At 39.4% G+C, this 24,406-nt stretch overlaps 1 protein-coding gene across 1 annotated transcript in view; it reads left to right on the plus strand.

The window, feature by feature from the left end:
• The window catches only part of LOC133083666 (ELKS/Rab6-interacting/CAST family member 1-like), a gene marked incomplete at its 3' end in the record, with an annotated part of 87,546 nt that overhangs the window by 8,243 nt on the left and 54,897 nt on the right, over positions 1 to 24,406 (plus strand). The window contains 4 exon segments of the mRNA XM_061179785.1: positions 3,773 to 3,847; positions 15,412 to 15,567; positions 19,899 to 20,039; positions 20,042 to 20,068. Of these exon segments, the coding sequence (XP_061035768.1) occupies positions 3,773 to 3,847; positions 15,412 to 15,567; positions 19,899 to 20,039; positions 20,042 to 20,068 (399 nt within the window).

Consider the following 24,406-nt stretch of genomic DNA (forward strand, 5'->3'; position numbering starts at 1 on the left):
TTCCCTTTCCTAGTGATTTTGGAAAGTGTGAACAGTTGCATCGCATAACTTACTGATTCAGGTTATCCTTCCTCATCTTTTTTTTTTTTTGGTGTGTCATTTGTACCTCATTTCCATTTTGACAGGAAGATATGTTTTCTCAGAAGCATGCTGTTACTTGAGATGGTAAAGGGTCAAAGTGCAGTGCTGTCTGACAACGGCGGAGTTGAGGTACAGGAGGAGTAGTGAGGGTTCCTTCTTCACTTCTCCGTGTGGAGTACAGTAAGCCCAGAACTTGTGTGGAGGATTGAAATCTGCTGAAGGGACGTCTACCCTTGAACCAAGGGTGCTGGAGGCTAAAACCTGAAACTTGAAAGAAAGAAATTTCAGACATAAGTACTACTTTTCAGTCACAAATGCTCCTTTCTCTCAGTTGTGTAAGTAAATGTTGACTTACTTTTAAAAAGAAAGAAACTACTAACAACAGAGAAATTTTGTTCCTAACTTGTTTGTTTTCTTTCTCTAGTCATTATTCTTTATTAAATCAGTGAGAGGAACTGAACACATTTTCTACCGTGTACCACAGTTGACAGTATAACCAGATCCAGATAATTCTACCTGTATGAATCTCTGGGCTTTCTTTAATTTGTGTAGAGTGAAAATTTTCAGGCTAAAAAGAGCTGAATAAAGCAAGCACTAGCACATTCGACTTCTTACATTTGTCTGAATGGTACATTCTTTTTTATTCCCAGAGTCCTCTCCCTTTATTAACAGTGCAGGAGTCAGAGGCTCGATGTGCTCTCTGGGAAAGGCGAGTTGGTCAGCCCACTGACTGCAGGATGTGTTCATAATGAGCTTTAATGCGCAGGCCTTTGAATGGAGATCTGTTACGACTGATGGGTTTTACAAGATCTTAACAGGAAAGCTTTATGCCTGCGAATGGTTTAAAGTGCACCCTAGTTCCTTAGCAGAGGAGGATTTTTTTTTATTCAAATGGATTTCTTTCCTTATATATTGCTGATATGCTTGCTAGAGTTTAAAATGAAATTGTGATAGTTTCACTGTAAAGCATTTGGAAATTTCCCTAATTTGGAAGTAGGTAATGGGAAAGACGTCATATGAAATTAGTTCAGGGTCTGAATTGTGAGATATTTCAAAGAAATGCAGTTTTAGTATTTCAAGTAGATACAGAAACACTAAGTGAAAAATGTGAAGTGTAGGTTAGAGGACTTTATTAAGAGGTGATGATTATTTACAATTAGCAGGATTCATTTTATTTTTGTTACATTTTAAAGTTTGCAGTCATTTATTAAACATATTATTAAATATCTGTGTGCCCAATTTATCACCTGTTTACAGTGTAGGGAGTAGATTCAGTGTGGACAGACTGGAGGCTGGGGGGTAACTGATGAGTTTGTTGTTTTAATGCAGGTGAGAGGTGATTATGGCCTGAACTGATGTGTTCAGATTTTGTCCTGGATTAATGTGTTCTGCATTTTACTGTCTTAATGAAGTGTTTTATCTTGCAGGGGTTAATTGTGGATTAACTCGATCCTTAACGAGACTTGCTTTTACACTCTGTTGGCTCTAGTCTAGGTAGCCTTCCCTCCAGGGCTAGACTGTCTCTGCTCCTAAGACGTGGCCTTTCTGGTGTCTCTGCTCAGTGCCTCTGATGTTCTCTCCACTCTGGCTCTTTGGAGCTTGAATTCTTCCCAGCCCCATGTGAGTGCAGGTAGTTGCTCAACTCATAGCTCTCTGGTAGTTGTTCTTTGACACTGTGGAGTCTTTCCCTGTACGTGCAGGCTTAGTATTTGGTCAGACTCCAGGGGACCCCTGCCAGATCAGACACTGCTGCTCTTCTGGCTAGCTTCTTCCTCTGTGTCATTCTGCTCTGCACATTTCTCCTGTCTTTGGGACTCTTACCCACTGATCTGTCTTCTGAGCTCTGCGGGACTGCTGTTTTCTGTTTGGTCTTCCTCTCCCTGCATCACATATTGGATAGCAAGTCCGGACCATAACCTTGTTAGTTTCTCTTCTCTCAAGGATCATACTCCTGTGCTGCTTGTTTTCCAGCGTCTGAAAACAGTTGCTTTATGCATTTTTGTCTAATTTTAACATAGTTTATGACAGGAGGGCTAGTCTTCTGTCTGTTATGATCAGATTGTGTTGACCTTGCAGAGGGTGAGAAGTAAATAGGAAACTCGTTGAAGGATTGAAAACAGACTATTGCCATGATTTGTTGATGCTTTATCTAGAGTACACCATTGCTTTCTTTAAAATGGACAGAGGAAATGAAAGGAAACTTAACTCGAGGCTGTTGTAGTAATCTAGGCTTAAACTAGACTGGAAATGGAGTGAAATGATAAATTCAAGAAATCTTTTGAAGCTGGAACAATTAGGACCTGCTCTGGAAGGTGGTAGGAAGTGAAGATGTGGGAGGAATGAAAGGAGACACTGTGCTGTTTGGCTTGAACCACCGGGAGGGTAATGCCATTTAAGGAGATGGGCAAGACTCATCAGTCTTCAGAGGAGGGGCTAGGTTAAAGAGGAGAAAATCACGAGTTTTGTTTTGGATGAAATAAGTTTGAGTGACCTAGTAAACATCTATATACATGTCAAATGGGCAGAGCAGAGGGCAGGGCTAGAATTTCACCAGCACTGTTCAGATGGAAAATATCCATCTGTATTCTCTGCCATCACTAGGGGCTGTACCAGGGTACTCTGGAAGTACTGGCTGACTCAGAGACATTCACAGAATCTGACAAGAAAATAGCCTGAGGAGGTCTGGTAACTTCAGGGTGATCCTTGAAGACCCTAACTGTGATATTCTGCCCTCTCCTTCCTTCCTTTCTGATCCTGAACGCACTGACATTTGGATTGAAAAAAGTAGCTATGTTTTTCTGCCATTTGCTACCTGTAGACTGTTTAGGAAAGTTGTTCAGCAGTCTTACCTTCTTTTTTTTTCTGATTGTAGCCGCTCTGGAGAGAGATTTCCATCGTAGACAGCCCGGTGGTTGTTGCTCTGGGGGAGGATGCTATGCAAAGGAGGTTGTCAACACAAATGCTTTCAGTTGTTTTGTACAGTGCGGACTGTGACTACTTTGATTTCTCCTTTTTCTTTTTTTTAAAATAAATTTATTTATTTTTGGCTGTGTTGGGTCTTCGTTGCAGTGCGCGGGCTTCTCATTGCGGTGGCCTTTCTTGTTGCGGAGCACGGGCTCTAGGCGCGCGGGCTTCAGTAGTTGTGGCTCATGGGCTCTAGAGCGCAGGCTCACTAGTTGTGGCGCATGGGCTTAGTTGCTCTGCAGCATGTGGGATCTTCCCGGACCAGGGCTCGAACCCATGTCCCCTGCATCGGCAGGCGGATTCCTAACCACTGCGCCAGCAGGGAAGTCCTGATTTCTCCTTTTAAAAAGGGACTATTTCTAATCCCCTTTTTGGATTGTTTGGAGTTCTGATAATATGTCTTGGAGTCCTGTGGAAGAGTGACACACAACCTGGGGATGTGCCTTAGCTTCACTTCTTGTGGTGGCTGGGGTCTGTGTGACTTACCGTGTATAACCAGGTGTGCAGAGACGGGGACCCTCCTGTACCCCTTAGCCTGAATGCAGTCTGTGTGCTCCCTGGTCCACAGGGAAAGGTCAGGAAGACAGAAAGTGGATCAGAGTGTCTTACAAGGCCGGGGTAGTCATCTTTGCATGTAACTACTACTCCCTCGCCTCTCCACTCCCCTCTTGAAAAAATGAGAGTGAAAAGGAGGACACTTACTCTCTTTTTTGCTTCTCTTGTATAGGAGATGCATCGGAGATTTGAGAATGCCCCCGATTCTGCCAAAACTAAAGCTCTGCAAACTGTTATCGAAAGGAAGGTAAGTGAGAACTTCCTAAGGAATCTTATGTGTCATTTCACACTTTAATGTGTGAGTTTAAGAAAGTGGTATGTAATAATAGTTCACTCATTTTGTAGACTGAGAAGAAATAGTAAGACTTAATGAAAATGACACATTGAAAGAACTTCAGTTTCGTTTCCTCTTGTCCAGCATTTCTTGGAGTCAGCTGTTCTCAAACCTTTTGATATCAGGGCCCCTTATTCTCTTAAAATGACTCATTTCATTTGTCGTTAAGAAAATGTCCGCCAAATACCAAGTTTGTGTGTCAGTTCTTCTCTCGAGTTAAGAATAGGGTTCCGTGAAAAAAGTACCTGATTGGGCGTGCAGCTCACAGAGCACCCAGTGCTGTCCTGGGAGCGGCGTCACACCCAGGTGCAGCAGCCGGGCCTGGCCCCTTCCTGTGTCGTCACACAGCATGGTACAGAGATACATACTCAAGGGCTGAGCATGTGAAGAGTCACCAGGGACATTCCTAAGTGAGCCAGTGTTTTAAAAATGTTCTTTCTTACTTTTTTTTTTTTTTTTCCACACACACTGTATTTTATTTTTACAAGAGATAAATAGACTGACACCAAGCATTGTACATGGATGACCACAACAAAAGCAACAATGATTGCAATTACCAAACATGAAACACACTCATACTATGTCATAATATTGACATTCAGTCCAGTAATCCTCCACTGTAACAGCTCCTTTACTTTGCAGTGAAAATTGATTTGTATATTCTTTGCCTCTGAGTTCTTGTGGGATTTTTTCTTTTTTTAAATTCAACCAGAAAGTCACAAAAATTATACTCATCCTCATCAGTTCACTCAGTCCCATGTAATTAATTTTTTTTTTTTCATCTTGATCTTTTGTTAGCACTTTTATGAGCTCATCAGTTTTTCATTAGAGTTCTGAAAATGCTTATTCATTCAGTTCAGCAGTACAGTCAGGTACCAGAAACCTGTACTTGTCAGAGTCTTTTCCATGAATTTCCTGAAGATGAAACCCTTTTATAGGAACATATTTACAAAAGCATCAGAGTACACCCAGAACTGTCTGTAAATGACAAAAGACTTAAAAATGACCACGGTTAAAGATTTGATGAAAGTTCATAATAATGCAGTTGACAAGAAAATTAGTTATTTCTGAGATATACATTTTAAAGTAATAACTAGGATTATGACTTATAACATTATACCAGAACATATAAGATTTTTAGAAATTTCATGTAATGTCTGAAACATTAATATTAACATATTTCCATACAAATAACCCAATGAAAGTTTAGTATTAGTTGTTTTGTTTGTTTGTTTATACTGCAGGTTCTTATTAGTCATCAATTTTATACACATCAGTGTATACATGTCAATCCCGATCGCCCAATTCAGCACACCACTATCCCCACCCCACCGCAGTTTTCCCCCCTTGGTGTCCATATGTCTGTTCTCTACATCTGTGTCTCAACTTCTGCCCTGCAAACCGGCTCATCTGTACCATTTTTCTAGGTTCCACATACATGCGTTAATATACAATATTTGTTTTTCTCTTTCTGACTTATTTTACTCTGTATGACAGTCTCTAGATCCATCCACGTCTCAACAAATGACTCAATTTCGTTCCTTTTTATGGCGGAGTAATATTCCATTGTATATATGTACCACAACTTCTTTATCCATTCGTCTGTTGATGGGCATTTAGGTTGCTTCCATGACCTGGCTATTGTAAATAGTGCTGCAATGAACATTCGGGTGCATGTGTCTTTTTGAATTACGGTTTTCTCTGGGTATATGCCCAGTAGTGGGATTGCTGGGTCATATGGTAATTCTATTTTTAGTTTTTTAAGGAACCTCCATATTGTTCTCCATAGTGGCTGTATCAATTTACATTCCCACCAACAGTGCAAGAGGGTTCCCTTTTCTCCACACCCTCTCCAGCATTTGTTGTTTGTAGATTTTCTGATGATGCCCATTCTAATTGGTGTGAGGTGATACCTCATTGTAGTTTTGATTTGCATTTCTCTAATAATTAGTGATGTTGAGCATCTTTTCATGTGCTTCGTGGCCGTCTGTATGTCTTCTTTGGAGAAATGTCTATTTAGGTCTTCTGCCCATTTTTGGATTGGGTTGTTTGTTTCTTTAATATTGAGCTGAATGAGCTGTTTATATATTTTGGAGATTAATCTTTTGTCCGTTGATTCGTTTGCAAATATTTTCTCCCATTCTGAGGGTTGTCTTTTCGTCTTGTTTATGGTTTCCTTTGCTGTGCAAAAGCTTTGAAGTTTCATTAGGTCCCATTTGTTTATTTTTGTTTTTATTTCCATTACTCTAGGAGGTGGATCAAAAAAGATCTTGCTGTGATTTATGTCAAAGAGTGTTCTTCCTATGTTTTCCTCTAAGAGTTTTATAGTGTCCAGTCTTACATCTAGGTCACTAATCCATTTTGAGTTTATTTTTGTGTATGGTGTTAGGGAGTATACTAATTTCATTCTTTTACATGTAGCTGTCCAGTTTTCCCAGCACCACTTATTGAAGAGACTGTCTTTTCTCCATCGTATATCTTTGCCTCCTTTGTCATAGATTAGTTGACCATAGGTGCATGGGTTTATCTCTGGGCTGTCTATCTTGTTCCATTGATCTATGTTTCTGTTTTTGTGCCAGTACCATATTGTCTTGATTACTGTAGCTTTGTAGTATAGTCTGAAGTCAGGGAGTCTGAATCCTCCAGCTCCGTTTTTTTCCCTCAAGACTGCTTTGGCTATTCGGGGTCTTTTGTGTCTCCATACAAATTTTAAGATGATTTTTTCTAGCTCCGTAAAAAATGCCATTGGTAATTTGATAGGGATTGCATTGAATCTGTAGATTGCTTTGGGTAGTATAGTCATTTTCACAATGTTGATTTTTCCAATCCAAGAACATGGTATATCTCTCCATCTGTTGGTATCATCTTTAATTTCTTTCATCAGTGTCTTATAGTTTTCTGCATACAGGTCTTTTGTCTCCCTAGGTAGGTTTATTCCTAGGTATTTTATTCTTTTTGTTGCAATGGTAAATGGGAGTGTTTCCATAATTTCTCTTTCAGATTTTTCATCATTAGTGTATAGGAATGCAAGAGATTTCTGTGCATTAATTTTGTATCCTGCAACTTTACCATATTCATTAATTAGCTCTAGCAGTTTTCTGGTGGCAGTTTTAGGATTCTCTAGGTATAGTATCATGTCATCTGCAAACAGTGACAGTTTTACTTCTTCTTTTCCAATTTGGATTCCTTTTATTTCTTTTTCTTCTCTGATTGCCGTGGCTAGGACTTCCAGAACTGTGTTGAATAATAGTGGTGAGAGTGGACATCCTTGTCTCGTTCCTGATCTTAGAGGAAATGCTTTCAGTTTTTCACCGTTGAGAATGATGTTTGCTGTGGGTTTGTCATATATGGCCTTTATTATGTTGAGATAGGTTCCCTCTATGCCCACTTTCTGGAGAGTTTTTATCATAAATGGGTGTTGAATTTTGTCAAAAGCTTTTTCTGCATCTATTGAGATGATCATATGGTTTTTATTCTTCAATTTGTTAATATGGTGTATCACATTGATTGATTTGCGTATATTGAAGAATCCTTGCATCCCTGGGATAAATCCCACTTGCTTGTGGTGTATGATCCTTTTAATGTGTTGTTGGATTCTGTTTGCTAGTATTTTGTTGAGGATTTTTGCATCTATATTCATCAGTGATATTGGTCTGTAATTTTCTTTTTTTGTAGTGTCTTTGTCTGGTTTTGGTATCAGGGTGATGGTGGCCTCATAGAATGAGTTTGGGAGTGTTCCTTCCTCTGCAATTTTTTGGAAGAGTTTGAGAAGGATAGGTGTTAGCTCTTCTCTAAATGTTTGATAGAATTCACCTGTGAAGCCATCTGGTCCTGGACTTTTGTTTGTTGGAAGATTTTTAATCACAGTTTCAATTTCATTACTTGTGATTGGTCTGTTCATATTTTCTGCTTCTTCCTGGTTCAGTCTTGGAAGGTTATACCTTTCTAAGAATTTGTCCATTTCTTCCAGGTTGTCCATTTTATTGGCATAAAGTTGCTTGTAGTAGTCTCTTAGGATGCTTTGTATTTCTGCGGTGTCTGTTGTAACTTCTCCTTTTTCATTTCTGATTTTATTGATTTGAGTCCTCTCCCTCTTTTTCTTGATGAGTCTGGCTAATGGCTTATCAATTTTGTTTATCTTCTCAAAGAACCAGCTTTTAGTTTTATTGATCTTTGCTATTGTTTTCTTTGTTTCTATTTCATTTATTTCCGCTCTGATCTTTATGATTTCTTTCCTTCTGCTAACTTTGGGTTTTGTTTGTTCTTCTTTCTCTAGTTTCTTTAGGTGTAAGGTTAGATTGTTTACTTGAGATTTTTCTTGTTTCTTTAGGTAGGCTTGTATAGCTATAAACTTCCCTCTTAGAACTGCTTTTGCAGCATCCCATAGGTTTTGGGTTGTCGTGTTTTCATTGTCATTTGTCTCTAGGTATTTTTTGATTTCCTCTTTGATTTCTTCAGTAATCTCTTGGTTATTTAGTAACGTATTGTTTAGCCTCCATGTGTTTGTGTTTTTTACGCTTTTTCCCCTGTAATTCATTTCTAATCTCATAGCGTTGTGGTCAGAAAAGATGCTTGATATGATTTCAATTTTCTTAAATTTACTGAGGCTTGATTTGTGACCCAAGATGTGATCTATCCTGGAGAATGTTCCGTGCGCACTTGAGAAGAATGTGTAATCTGCTGTTTTTGGATGGAATGTCCTATAAATATCAATTAAATCTATCTGGTCTATTGTGTCATTTAAAGCTTCTGTTTCCTTATTTATTTTCATTTTGGATGATCTGTCCATTGGTGTAAGTGAGGTGTTAAAGTCCCCCACTATTATTGTGTTACTATCAATTTCCTCTTTTATAGCTGTTAGCAATTGCCTTATGTAATGAGGTGCTCCATTATCGATATGTATGTTCCTATGACCATTTTCTTAATTGTTTTGGGTTTGTTTTTGTAGGTCCTTTTCTTCTCTTGTGTTTCCCACTTAGAGAAGTTCCTTTAACATTTGTTGTAGAGCTGGTTTGGTGGTGCTGAATTCTCTTCACTTTTGCTTGTCTGTAAAGCTTTTGATTTCTCCATCAAATCTAAATGAGATCCTTGCCGGTTAGAGTAATCTTGGTTGTAGGTTCTTCCCTTTCATCACTTTAAGTATGTCATGCCACTCCCTTCTGGCTTGTAGAGTTTCTGCTGAGAAATCAGCTGTTAACCTTATGGGAGTTCCCTTGTATGTTATTTGTCGTTTTTCCCTTGCTGCTTTCAATAATTTTTCTTTGTCTTTAATTTTTGCCACTTTGATTACTGTGTGTCTCGGCGTGCTTCTCCTTGGGTTTATCCTGTATGGGACTCTCTGCGCTTCCTGGACTTGGGTGGCTATTTCCTTTCCCATGTTAGGGAAGTTTTCGACTATAATCTCTTCAAATATTTTCTCTGGTCCTTTCTCTCTCTCTTCTCCTTCTGGGACCCCTATAATGCGAATGTTGTTGTGTTTAATGTTGTCCCAGAGGTCTCTTAGGCTGTCGTCATTTCTTTTCATTCTTTTTTCTTTAGTGTGTTCCGCAGCAGTGAATTCCACCATTCTGTCTTCCAGGTCACTTATCCGTTCTTCTGCCTCAGTTATTCTACTATTGATTCCTTCTAGTGTAGTTTTCATTTCAGTTATTGTATTGGTCATCTCTGTTTGTTTGTTCTTTAATTCTTCTAGGTCTTTGTTAATCATTTCTTGCATCTTCTCAATCTTTGCCTCCATTCTTATTCCAAGGTCCTGGATCATCTTCACTATCATTATTCTGAATTCTTTTTCTGGAAGGTTGCCTATCTCCACTTCATTTAGTTGTTTTTCTGGGGTTTTTTCTTGTTCCTTCATCTGGTATGTAGCCCTCTGCCTTTTCATCTTGTCTATCTTTCTGTAAATGTGGTTTCTGTTCCACAGGCTGCAGGACTGTAGTTTTTCTTGCTTCTGCTGTCTGCCCTCTGGTGGTTGAGGCTATCTAAGAGGCTTGATGGGAGGCTCTGGAGGTGGGTAGAGCTGACTGTTGCTGTGGCAGTCAGAGCTCTGTAAAACTTTAATCCACTTGACTGTTGCTGGGTGGGGCTGGGTTCCCTCCCTGTTGGTTGTTTTGCCTGAGGCAACCCAACACTGGAGCCTACCCGGGCTCTTTGGTGGGGCTAATGGCAGACTCTGGGAGGGCTCACGCCAAGGAGTACTTCCCAGAACCTCCGCTGCCAGTGTCCTTGTCCCCACGGTGAAACAGAGCCAGCCCCCGCCTCTGCAGGAGACCCCCCAACACTAGCAGTTATGTCTGGTTCAGTCTCCCCCAGGGTCACTGCTCCTTCCCCTGGGTCCCGATGCACACACTATTTTGTGTACGCCCTCCAAGAGTGGGTTCTCTGTTTCCCCCAGTCCTGTTGAAGTCCTGCAATCAATTCCCACTAGGCTTCAAAGTCTGATTCTCTATGAATTCCTCCTCCTGTTGCCAGACCCCCAGGTTGGGAAGCCTGACGTGGGGCTCAGAACTTTCACTCCAGTGGGTGGACTTCTGTGGTATAAGTGCTCGCCAGTCTGTGAGTCACCCACCCAGCAGTTATGGGATTTGATTTTGCTGTGATTGCGCCCCTCCTACCGTCTCACTGTGGCTTCTCCTCTGTCCTTGGACGTGGGGTATCCTCCTTGGTGAAGTCCAGTGTCTTCCTGTCGATGATTGTCCAGCAGCCAGTTGTGATTCTGGTGCTCTCGCAAGAGGGAGTGAGAGCACATCCTTCTACTCCGCCATCTTGGTTAATCCCCTATCTTATTTTTCGTTTCTGTCTGAGAGTGCTGACACTGAAGAATACACTGACCGCTAGCGCGGTTTGGCGCTGTTGTCCAGAGGCACGAGCGCTTTTGCCTGTCCTTTATACCTTTAGTGCACGTGTTAACACAGTGGAAAAGGCACATAAAGTCATAGTATTATTATGAAAATAGTTTTGACTTCTCAAAAGGGCTAGGAGGCACCCCCAGGTTTTCACGGACTATACTTTGAAAACTTCTGCTTTAAGTTACTGAGTAGTTAGAAATCTTTAGGCTGAACGTTATGGTGATTGGTGACTAAGCACTTGCCTTCTGTGTTAAATTCCCTGGATTCAAAACCTGGCTTTATTTAACCAGTTGTATGACATAGAACAAGTAACCTAACCTCTCCATACCTTAATTTCTTTATTGATAAATGGTGATAACAATAGTACCTATCCCATGGGTTCTTTTGTGGTTTAAATTAGTTAAAACAAGTAAAACACTTTAAACAGGACCTGGCACACAGTAAACATTCAGTCAGTGTTAGCTGCTATGCTATTATTCTTTTTATTAACAACATATTCCTTCTTGCAAGAGCTAGAAGACTCTTACAGATAGGGACCCCTCCCTCTCCCCCTCCTTCCCTCTCTGTCTCTTTTTTTAACTTCTTTGTATCCCCTAAAAAATTTGACACGGTGTTTTGCATCATGTGCCTTCATTTAATATTTGTTGATGTGACAAGAATCTTTAGTTTTTGGTATATAAATAGTTTTATGTAAATAGATGCTTCTCAAGTACAGTTATCAGAATGGTTCTCTTAATTTAGCTGATTTCCTCTTAAAACTTTGTTTTTATTGTTGTATACATCTTTATTCTCACTGGGGAAAGGGTTTACCAAACAAATACCAAATTAGTGGATTCTGGGTTCTTTATAGTTAGACAATTCATAGTCTTGAACATAATCTTGTAAACAGCCTCTAGAAAGGTGTAATTACATATTCACATTTCCCACAAGTTTATTTGTACATGTTATTTCCTGATCCCTGTTGGAACCTAAAAACACACGAGTGTACCTGTGTTCACAGAATTATTTTGCTTGCCTTTTGATGGCACAGGGCAGTGTACTGGTTTTAACTGGCAATAGATCTATTTTAAGTTGTGTTAACCTCCAGCCATTCTGCTAAGAAGCAAGAGACTGAGATTCTGGTGGCCCAGTGGGGTCAGGTGGATGTTATGTTGAAACTGCAGATGAAATAGCTGAGATGCTGAGAGTGTGGCATGAGCTTGAGAGGATCATGAAGACCTAGACTGGTCTTTGGGGGAAATGGGAAAGGAGGTGATGGTGGACTATAAAAGAGCCCAGCTGTCTTCAAGGTGACGTAATATTCTTTTCTCTCTCCTCCTCCTCTCCCTCCTCCTTTCTCCCACTTTCTTCCCTCTGCTTCCTTCTCCCTTCTCTAACTTCTTCTTTTCCCTTTAGCAGTGGAGGAGCAGGGAGGATACTGGACTGCTCTAGGGTTAGAGTTTTGCTGGGTAGATATGGCAGAATTACTGGGATGCAAGTGAATTGAGGGTGGAGGTGAAGGAGTAGTTGGGATGATGAGTCCAGGAATGTAGCCTGGATAGGAAGGAAGAGAATTCAGAATGGATGGACAGGTTGGGAGAAAATGTAGAAGTTAGGGAGGTGGAGGACTCTGTGAGATACAAGAGCAGCAGTTAATGTGAGTGAAGGTGTGTCAGGCCTGGGAGGAGAGGCCTGGGTGATGTGGTCTTGTAAACTGGATAGCTAAAATGGACCGGAGGATGAGGGCATTGGCATTACGGATGTCAAGGAATTCGGACATTGAAATCCTAGGATTATGGCAAGAGTGGCATTGGAAGGAGAGATCTATTGGCAGCCGGGTGCTGAAGACTTCTTCAGTGGGCGGGGGTGACGGGGAAGCCCCTAGATGGCAGCCGTGCGGAGGGAGAGTGAAGAGGAGTGTGAGCTTTAAATGGGAGCAGCATGGAGGAACCTGGAGGATGCCCACACTTCTCCCTGCCACTCTGTGATGCTGGTGGATTAGTGAACTTCAATGGAGAGCGTTCGGGGAAATTATATCCTTTGGGAAAGCCTGGGTTTACTTAGAGCAGGGAGACAACTTTTGAAAAAAAGTTGAGCATTTGGGAAATTTAACAAGGAAAAGAGGATTTCAGTGGACTCAGTGGGGTTGGTTGATTAATGATGGGAGACCCAGGGCTGGGGAAGTATAGAGTAGTAAGATGATAAAGAATTTATTTATTTAGTTATTATACATTCTAGGAGTAAGAAACCTCCTTGGAAAGGGCTGTCCTCAAATAAACCCAGCCTGAGTACTGGTCGGTGCTACAACTAGTCCAACATATCAGGCATTAATTTTCTGGCCTCATCCCAGAAAGTAGCCTGGCAGGTTCTTTTTCTGCCTCATGGCTTTCAGAGCTGCAGTTATGGTCCCTTTTTAGGTGCAGATTTTATGGTGCATGATTTGATAGTGAGTGTCTGATTTGGTCAAGAGCTGCCTCTCTGTCTGTGTTGGGATTTTCAGATAGTGCATTTGAAGCCGTTTATTTATTTATTCTTCATGGGCCGGGATAGTTTTAAACGAGTAAATCAAAATCCTGGTTTAGGTTTAGAGTGTCTCTGATTGTGTTAATTTAATATGTTTAATTTTGAACCAAATGTAAATTTCACTTGAATAGATTTGTAAAAGAAAATTTTCGTTGTGTTATTTTTAAAGGTAATGCAATGCAAGTCAGAGGAGTACAGCCCTCGCCTCTCCCCCGAACCTAAAAATAGCTAGCTGTAAGTGTCTCATGATAAATCCTTTAACTCTTATCGGCATACTCTCAGATAACAAGGAAAGTCAGTCAAGACAGGCTTGAGGTAAAGTGAAAAGAGGAAGTCAGTCTTAAAATTTCTTCCTAAAGGAATGGTTTCTCTAAAATTCCAAATAAAATAAAGCTATACTGAATTTATGCTCTTCAAGGTCTTTACTTCTTAGGTGAATAAGCATATGCAACTATAGATGTAAAAGTATCTATTCTTTGTAGGAGTTTTTCTGTAATTGATGACATCTAAAGTAATCTGGGGATAAACTAGATACCGTGACAGACAAAACCAAGAAAATGAGTATAGACGGATGTTGTACTAGGAGGTGATATTCGTGGTGATGCTGATTTACAAGGACAGTGACATTTCTTTTTAGAAATCATTATGAGATATTTGAAATGCATGGTGAAATATAGCGAATAAGTAAGATTACTAATGCAGTAAGTAGCCTCCCCTTATCTGCAGGGGATAGGTTCCACGACCCTCAGTGGATGCCTGAAACCACAGATGGTACCAAACCCTATATATACTATGTTTTTTCCTATACATACCTATGATTAATTTTATAAATTAGGCACAGTGTGTAAGGGATTAACAACAGTAATTAATAGTAAAATAGAACAGTTATAACAGTATGCTGTAATGGAAGTTATGTGAATAGGTCTCATTCTCTCTCTCTCTCTCTCAGTATCTTACTGCAAAAATCTAATGCCTTCTTCATCTAAACTAAGCACTTGTCATGCACTGTAGCCGTAACTTTTGCAGTTTGAGGTGCAACAGCAAAACTAGCACGAATTTCTTTTTCCTTCATCCCAATTTCACTGCTGGAAGATTCGTTCTGACTGTAGATCTTAGCAACCTCAGCATATGATTTTTTGTCTTAGTGAGAACTTCCACCTCTTCACTTAAAAGAAGCACCTTACGGCTTCTCTTTGTCAAATCTGAATTGCCAGCATACTACTCTTGTGCTTTGGGGACGGTATTAAATAAAATACTGTCACATAAAAATGGTCACTTGAACACAAGCACTGTGATGCCAGGACTGTCCATCTGATAACCGAGATGGCTGCTGTGAGTGACTAACGGGCGGGGGGTACACTGGACAAAGGGATGATTCACGTTCCGGTGGGACAGAATGGGGTGGTGTGAGATTTCATCATGTTGATTGGAACAGCGGTGCACAGTTTAAAACTTCTGAATTGTTTTTTTTCTGGAATTTTCCATTTGATATTTTCTGACCGCAGTTGACCTCAGGTAACTGAAACCACAGAAAGCAGAACCACGGAAAGTAAAACTGTGGAAAAGGCGGGACCGCTGTGTGATAAAGTGTAACTGTTAACGTAATTATTCATCCCATTGTTTTTCTGCAGTGGGAGGTTATCAGATCTTTATTGTAGATACGGTTATACGCATTATTGTGTAAATCTTTGAAACCTTCTTACTCTTTTCCCCACTCTTTTGGGGGCAGAAATAAGCCTTTTAAGGGGGTCAAGTAAAACGATAAAATATTATAGCTAGAAAAGGTTTTACTGTTAATATTACAGATGTTTTCACTAGAAGTTTGTTGACCATAAAGTACTTAGAAACTTTAACTAGTTTTCCATTGCTTCTACTTCTTTAGTTAATGCTCTCAACTTTAATCAAAAGGGTGCAGAGGAAAGGATAGAGGAAAAATCATACTATAGATCTCAGTCCTCCTCCTCTCCACCATATGGCCATGAAGGATATATTTTAGAAGCAAGGCACCAGTTGCAATATTTCTACATATTTGTTTATCTTTATTAAATTTCACATCTGTAAAGACAGGCTTGTGCAACCTCTCTGACTTTCTTCGAATACTTTAATGTCTAAATCTTCCTTTGTCCTCAGGATTCAAAAATTTCCTCTATGGGGCGTGGGCTCCGAGACTTGGAAGAGGAGATTCAGATGCTGAAATCGAACGGGGCTTTGAGTACTGAAGAACGAGAGGAAGAAATGAGGCAAATGGAGGTTTATCGGAGCCAGTCTACATTTATGAAAAACAAGGTAATGGTGTGTGATACTGTAATTTTTAAATGGGGTTTGAAAAATTGATGCATGTTGCTACTTCTTTAGTGATGATGGACCTCACGCTGTTTTATCAGGCTTCAGGGAAGAATACTTGTACCGTAATTCTTTCAGATAGAACTTTCCCAGAATTAAAGTCAGAATTACTGATGTTGTCTAGTTATTTCAAATTTCACTTAAAAGAAAATTACTTGTATGAGGCTAAGTGTGTATTATCACAGTTTAACATTTCATGTCTACCAGTACTTCTGAGGCGATTAGTAGGATTACATCCAGATGAGTTTTTCTCACTATATGAAACATCGCGTTCTCTATGTCTTGTGAACAAATTTAGAAGTCAAATTCAGCCTAAGAGACTGAATCCACCTCCCCTTTTTTTTCCTGAAATGGCTTAAATAAAATCGTGTTTTCCCTTCAAACACAGTTCCCTAAAGGAAAGCCCTTTGCGCTCTCCCTTGGAGAAGACCCATGTGTATCAGGTTTATTGTTTCCCACGTGCACTTGGGGTGTATGTACAGTAGGATAGGCATCGCTGAGACATATCAGTCTGTATTATAACCTCAGTCACAGTATTCCTTCTTTAGAGCCAAAGGCATTTATTTTGATCCTATAAACTATTTTAGGCAAATTGGAGGATTTAGTTTATTACAGTTATCAGTTTATCAGGTCTGTGGTGTTTTAAAGATCATAATTTCAATTATAAAATATTAGCTAGAAAATAAGTGTTCCTCCCCCTCCCCCTGCCCCCCATATCCCAATTGTGTTAGTTCCCTAATTCCTCAGAAGTGAAAACTGTTCCTTTAATGATACAGTTTCTGGCTTCTTTCTGTGATACCCATACCTGCATATAAGTCAGTAGAATATTCCTCTGTTACTTTAAGAATCTGTTATCAATGACTACGGCCAATTTCATGTAACTTTTAGAACTTAAAAATTCACATATCCAACTTTCTGTTAGTTTTGATTTATCATTCTAACTTGAGAACAAAATAAAATATCATCTCTGCTTCCCATTTGCTGATTAGCACATTTCAGTCCATTACCCTGTGAAAATAGTGAGCCCATCTAGGGTCCTTTGAAGAGGAAATTAGGGGAACAGATTTGATTGTGTTATATGAGTTATTGTTATTTCCAGTTACTGCTCTGGCTCAAAAGCAGATAATAAGAAGACCTAAGTTGACACATGAGTGAAAAAGAATAACAATGTCGTGACAGGTAGAGCAACTGAAGGAGGAGCTAAATTCGAAAGAGGCTCAAGGGGAGGAGCTGAAAAAGAGAGCGGCTGGTCTTCAGGCTGAGGTCTTTGCCGAAAGATTTACCCTTTGCGTGCAGTGATCCCACAGTGGGACCCTGCTGCTCTGGCTCTGGGTGCTCACACTTTCACTCTGTGGTCGGCAGCTTTGCCCGGGACTAGCACTAACCAGCCTGCTCTGCTCTTTAACTGACTCCTGTTCACCGGTTTGACCCACGTGCCACCCTGTGTGCAGCGAGCCCTCATGTGCTCTGGAAGCCCTGTCCCTGGTTTTTTATTGTTGCTTTGTCACTGTGTGGATGGTGCTTCAAAGCTGTTTTTTCTCGACTCCTTTCCTGTTAACCAGAAACTTGTTGATTTCTGTGAATGGTCTCTTTCTCTTCTTAGGTACAAAGAATGTGCAGATGTTCTAGGTCCATCACCCAGGGTTTATTTGAATCTGATTTCTTGAGTGAAGTGCTTTACCTTCATATGTAGACATCATCTTTAAGTCCCCGATAGGTGATTTTGCAACAAATTTTACTTTCTTTGGAACAGATGTGTAGAAGTGATTAGCTTATTTAGTTATCTAGTCAGTTAGAAGTAGCATGAAACTTAAAGTCTCTAAATCTATTCAGTAGCTCAATCATCTGTCTAGAGAACTTGAAATTCCATTTCAAACTGTGATAAAATGATTATAATAAAATAGCTAACACTTGAGTACTTATTATAAGCATTTTATAACCTACTAAGGTAGGTATATTCTCAACCCAATTTATGGATAAGGAAGCTGAGGTAACACAGTGGTGCTCAGGAAGCACAGTTAGTAAGAGGCAGAGTTTGATTTTTACACAAGCCATTTGGTTCCAGAACCTGTGCTGGTAAGCTCTGCACTCCACTGCCCTATACTAGGCTGTGCACACATTTGTCTCACAAGTGTCAGGAAAAAAACTGCTTCTGAAAATTACGGTAGGATAAGACTGGAATGCAGCATTAAAAGAAAAAAAAAAAACCACTTGTGCTAATTTAGTGTGTTTGCTATTTATGGACCACTTTATAGTATAGATAGAAAAGTGAGATATTTTGTCTAAAAGGGTCCAATTTGGTTTGTTGTAACCATGTATTGTCTAGAGAAGTTGATCTATAACTTCTTTTTCCTCAGGTAGTATTATTAATTTCTTTTTGTGTCGAACAACAGGCTAAACATTCTATACATTTTTTTGGTTTAATCTGTACGCAATACAGTGGCACTGGTTTGCTTTCTCCATCTTACTGATTAGGAAACCAAGGCTTAGAGATGTAGTTACCCAAGAAGACACACTCGTTCGTTCTCACATGGGATTGACTGCAAAAGCCTTATGCTCCTAACTTTTAAGGAAAATTTGTGCTTCTAAACTCTTCTATTTAGGATATTTTCTTCTTTTTCTCAGTCTTTATGGTCAGTATAGCATTATTTGAGGATTATTTAGTAATGCAGATGATGAGGAAACTGAGATTTTATATTTATTTTTGATCACATGGTCTAGAGGTAGCTGGAAATTTGAGTAATCTTTAAGCCATAGTTCTTTAGCTGATGAGGTGAGAATATTTTGAATGTTTCTCCTGACTATTCATTCATACCACAAGTGCGTTTTTAGTGCATTCTGTTTGTTAGGGGTGGGATGTTGGTAAAGGGATGTCATGAAAGATGCTACACCATTACAGTATGTGGCAGCTCCTGGGTACGTATCTGTGTTACAGGATGGAAGTAGCTGCTGTTTACAGCTATCTTCCACTGATGTCCTTAGCAGCTGCGAGTATTTTGCATACAGTGAGCACACAGAAATGTTTGTTGAATGAATGAATATTATATTTGTAAGTAGAGATTTCATGCATATGAGAAAAATGCTTGTCTTCCTGATGAAACAGAACAGTAAATTATAAGTTTATTTTTAGTCCTCCTTAAAAGTAATTTTAATTACAGTAAAATTTATTTCATACTTTCTCATGGGAAATTGTTCTCAAAAACTTTGTCCCTTATGCCTAAGATTATTACATTCAAAATACTTTAGATACATTCAACTTTTTAAAAAGTATTTTTTGTTTCATCAGTGATACTGAGATTACTGACTTCTTGTCAAATTTATACTTCCAAGAGTCTATATTTTAGTGCATAGCTACCTTGCTTAGGCAGTAGATACAATGTAAAAACAGATATGATTTCTGTTAATTTGGCTTACATTTAGAATAAAAGAGTAAAAATTCTTAGAAACACGGTAGAAATGTAAAGGAGATGTTTGATGTTAAATGTTTTCTAAGTTAAGATGAGAAAAATTTATGGGGGAGTGAGTGGCACCTGTTGATTTATGGATTACTGTGTCAGAGTAATTCAAATTTGATTACACATGTAGATTCTTAGAGAATGAGATTTTATGCGTTCTTTATTTAGGTTATATACTTTTATCCATTTAGTTGATATGACATGTTGTAGGTAATATAACTTTGTAGGTGGAATCTTTCTTTTAGGACAGTACCCCTAACTCCTCAAAGTTATATAATTTTTAGAAAGCACATGTTTATAATGCCTTTTAACACTAAAGTGGCTTTTTAAGAAAGACTTTATGTACACTTTCATTTGAGAATTAAAAAAAAACAATGAAAAAATAAATGTGCAGCTTTTGAGTTTAAATAGCAATAGTAGGAAGTTTCTTTTTTCTTTCTGTATTCCATCTACACTAATCCTGCTGTATGATTTGACTTATGACTTAATAAGATGAAAACTGCTTTAGTCGTGTTCAGATGCTTACTGCTGTCTCATAGTCATCTAAGTGAATTGGGATTTTTCTTCTTCCATTCCTTTTCTAGTGGATTTCAAAAGTTTAGGGGAGACAATAAATGAAAACTGGAAATTTTGCTATTAGTTGAATAAGCTTTGTTTTTTGGGGGGGGTGGTCAGCTAAGATTAGATGGTGCAAAAAGATGAATTGTGTCCTGTCATAAAGTTAATGCTGTATATCTTGACGTGGATCTGTCAAAGATCCAGATCAGAGGTGGTGGTTTTGTTTCTTTTTTCCTTACACTGCTTTTTCTTCTTCTCTAGATTGGTCAGGTGAAGCAGGAGCTGTCCAGAAAGGACACAGAACTACTAGCCCTACAGACAAAGCTAGAAACACTCACCAACCAGTTCTCAGACAGCAAGCAACACATTGAAGTGCTGAAGGAGTCCTTGACTGCTAAGGAGCCTCGAGGGCTGCCATCCTGCAGACCGAGGTAAAAGGAGTTGTGGGATTTGCACGGAGCCCATTCCTTGGCACCTTTTCTTGTGTATTACCTGTGCACTTCTTGTTGTGTTGAGATACAGGAGCTATGAGTAATGTTATGATGGATTCTTTAGCGATGTGGTCAGTTATAGTACTAAACTATAACCATCTTGTTTCTATTGTTCTTGTATCTAACAAATTAAACCGGTGCAGTTAATATATGTTTTTGATACTTCAGACTTTGACTAAGTCTGTGCTTCTAAGTAGACTTTAAACTAATGTTATGAAATGAAACGATAGTTGTAAAAGCATTTGTTTTCACCCGTGGTAAATCTTTCAGTCATGAATGGGAGTGAGCTTGGTCAGCCTGTGTTGGGTTATTAAGTGTCCTTAATTTTTGGTATTACGAATAGCTTTAAGTAGGCAAACTGTGGAATCTAGAAATGTTTGCGATAAATCTTGTTTTGAACTGCAGATTATTAGACACGTGCCTTCATGGCCTGTTTGAAAATAAAGTTAGAATTTTTAGAAATATTAGAAGATTATCTAGTCTGCCAGCCTTGATTAGAGGTAGGAACACACTAAATAATTCCAGGCAGATGAGAATCTCTCATATTTGCAATGAGAAGGAATTGATGATGCTATTTGGATTTACTGTCTTAAGGAAAATATTTTCTAAAGATCTCAATGAAATAGAGAATTTAGGTAGGAATAGGTAAGCAGTTCTGCTGTATAGAAGAAAAATAAAGCGTATAGTATGGATTAATTTTTTCTTTTCTTTTAAAGAACAAGATAATAGATAAATAAAGGCATAGTGTAATGAAGAAAGGAATGGGTAGTAAAAAGAATGCATAAAAACATCTTAGACCCAGAAGTTCAGAATCTTCAAGCGAGGAGGAATGGGAAAATGATCAAAATGTTTCATGTAGTATTTTATTTTTTTACAGTTTGGGACTTTGTTGAAAATGAGAGATTTGGATGATGTATTTATAATTTTCCTTACAACTTATACTTTTTCTATTTTGATCACGTTTCATTTTATCATGATACCTCAGAGGGATATTTTGGGGTAAATAAGGCTCTGGCTCTGGAGTCACAGTTACTGAGTGTGACCTTCAGTTTTACCACTTGCTACCAGGTGCAGGGTCCTGGGCACATTACTTAAGTTCATTGTGCCTCGTTTTACACCTGTAAGATGAAGAGGAGTTCCTGCCTCATTAGGTTGTTAGCATTAAACTAATTTATTCACTCCTAGTGCCTGACACATAGTAAGGTCTTTGTCTGTCAGTTATTGGCATCATTCTAATTCTTGTAATACTATCAGCTAATATATGTAAACTGTTAAAACGGTAAGAGAACATTGTTGCTTTTCTTTTCAGTGGCATAAATTTTATGTAGAAGGTCTGCTATTTAACATTTTTATCAAGCTAAATTAAGGTTTATTCAGGGAATTGCAAATATAGAATTATCTGAAAAATGTTACCTGCAAATTTATTAATTTGTGGCTTTATTAGAGATTTTCACATCAGTGCCTGGTATGAATGCAGTACTACAAAAGGGTCAGAAGAGGGCGCCAGCGTTTTGGAGCTGAGCCTGTTGCCAAGTGCTGCTGTGATAGTTTTGGATGGAGGTGGCAGGTGTGGGAACCAGGGAACCAGGCAGTTGGTTAATGATCATGCAAACACTTAAAAGCTTGTCACAGTCTAATAGATGACTTCTTCCCCTTGGCAACCCATCCTTCTCTTTGTACCCCCTCTGAAATAGTGTTCTTATTAGCTAGGTCTCACACAGATGGGCTTGTGATTGGTTTCTTGTACCATAGAGAACAAAGACTGTATTTGTGGTCATTCTTGGATGGTTTTTATATTTGTTTTTAGGACTAACTGAGTTTCAGCAATTACCTCTGTAGGTTATTAGGACAACTGCTCAAATATAAGGGTCTCATTCTAAAAGATAACAGTAGAAAAGCTAACTTCCTTTTGAATTTGGGGTGATTATATGAATGTTATATGCCTGTTTATCAGGATTTGCTATTTTTTCTTAAATTACTCTGGTGACACTTGACAAGGCTCACTTTTTCCAAAGCAGCTTTCTCCTGTTGGATCCCATAAAAGACAGTTTGAACCAGCTCTTTGAAAGTTCTCACCTATTTCTATAATTGCTATCTTTCTGTTCCTATAATTGCTCTTTTTTAAAAATATAAATTTATTTATTTATTTTTGGCTGCATTAGGTCTTCGTTGCTGTGCGCGGGCTTTGTCTAGTTGCAGCGAGCAAGGGCTACTCTTTGTTGTGGTGCACAGGCTTCTCACTGCGGTGGCTTCTCTTGTTGCAGAGCACAGGCTCTAGGCTTGCAGGCTTCAGTAGTTGTGGTACGCGGGCTCATTAGTTGTGGCTCGCAGGCTCTAGAGTTTAGGCTCAGTAGTTGTGGCACACGGGCTTAGTTGCTCCGCGGCATGTGGGATCTTCCCAGACCAGGGCTCGATCCTGTGTCCCCTGCATTGGCAGGAGGATTCTTAACCACTGCGCCACCAGGGAGGCCCCCTATAATTGCTCTTTATTGATCTCATCCTCCTCTCTGAAGCTACCCTAGACTTTCATCCAGCTCTCAAATCACAAAATTAAGCACATATGAAAAAGAACATGGATTCAGGAGTTTTTTGTTTTTTGTTTTTAATTTTAAAATTCTTGAAGGAAAAACGGGATGTGGGAAAAGACCTGGTGTTTTTCCTGTTCAGGGTCCATGGAATGAGGTCCTTTTGTGTTGGGCAGTGTACAGTGTATAGTATCTATGGAATTGCTCCAGTTTTATGAACATCTCCTTTAATCGGTTGACCTTCACAGAGGTGGTCTGGATTTTGTAGCACTGTGGTCAAAGCATGGGCTTTGGAGTCAGACCTAGGCTTGAAATAGCCTTCTACATTTATTAGTTATGTGACCTTGGATGAGTTATTTTACCTCTGTAATCCTCCATTTTCTCATCTGTCACTGAGAATAATAATAATACCAACTTCCTAAGGTTAGAATAGATGTTTAATGTGGCTAGAATAGATTTTTTAAATTATGAAGTTCTCATCTGAATTTGGAGGTGAATATTAAATATCAGTGGGTTTAAAATATCACCACTGGTTTTTTTAGATGATAACTTTGTAGCCCTCTCCCCACCTTTGTACAGATAAACTGTGCACTGTTGAATGACACATCTCTGCCTGTGGCCTTTTGCAAGTTTCTCTGAGCTCTTCAACCTTTTGTTGGGATGTCAGACAGACCTCAGTGCAGTTGAAATAGCCTTTTAAAAAGGTCTGCTTGTGTACACTCTCAGTCTCATGACCCAACGCCCTTCAGTCATCCTCCTTTCTAGATGGGAACAGTGGGAGATGTGGTGATAGGAAATTATACTTAGTGATCTTCGGCAAGTCACTTAGTTTCGGCTTTGATTTCCTCAGCTTTAAAATTAGGAGTAGTTTAGATTATTTACCTTTTTAAAAATTTATGGGGACTTCCCTGGTGGCGCAGTGGTTAAGAATCCGCCTGCCAAAGCAGGGGACACGGGTTCGAGCCCTGGTCCAGGAAGATCCCACATGCCGCAGAGCAACTAAGCCCGTGCGCCACAACTACTGAGCCTGCGCTCTAGAGCCCGTGAGCCACAGCTACTGAGCCCATGTGCCACAACTACTGAAGCCCACGCGCCTAGAGCCCGTGCTCCGCAACAAGAGAATCCACCGCAATGAGAAGCCCGCGTACCGCAACTAAGAGTAGCCCCCGCTCGCCGCAACTAAAAAAAAGCCCACGCGCAACAACAAAGACCCAACACAGCCAAATAAATAAATACATAAATTAAAAAAAAATTTATGAAATACAGGAAAAATGCAGAAAATAATATAGTAGACAGTACTCAGATTTAACTTACATTTATGTGTGACCACATTAGGCGATCTTTAAAGGTCCTTTGAAAGAAAAGATTAAAACAAAAAAAGCTCATTCTAAACTAAATATTCAGTGAAAGCAGAAACTTTTGTTAGAATCTCAGGTTTTTAGAACTGGTTGGGGCTAGGAATAGGCTAGGAATAAATATTAGGAAGCTGTCATTATGGGGGTAGTGGCTAAAGCCTTAGGGATGAATTGGTTTCTCCAGAGGAAGGTTGTATCGAGTGAGATGTAAAGAGGGGGAAATGACAGAGGATCCAGTGAAGGAAACTGAAAAGGTGTGGTCAGAGAGTTAGAAAGGCAGTGAGTGGTGATCATGTATTCCATCTTTGTTCTGCATTGGATTTTAATTCTTGCTCTGAGCTCTCTAGTGCTGAATTCAGGCACCAAAACTGGAAATCTGTAATGTAACATCTTTTGGA

This window comes from Eubalaena glacialis, unplaced genomic scaffold (genome assembly GCF_028564815.1).
Source record: "Eubalaena glacialis isolate mEubGla1 unplaced genomic scaffold, mEubGla1.1.hap2.+ XY scaffold_488, whole genome shotgun sequence".
NCBI classification, from domain to species: domain Eukaryota; kingdom Metazoa; phylum Chordata; class Mammalia; order Artiodactyla; family Balaenidae; genus Eubalaena; species Eubalaena glacialis.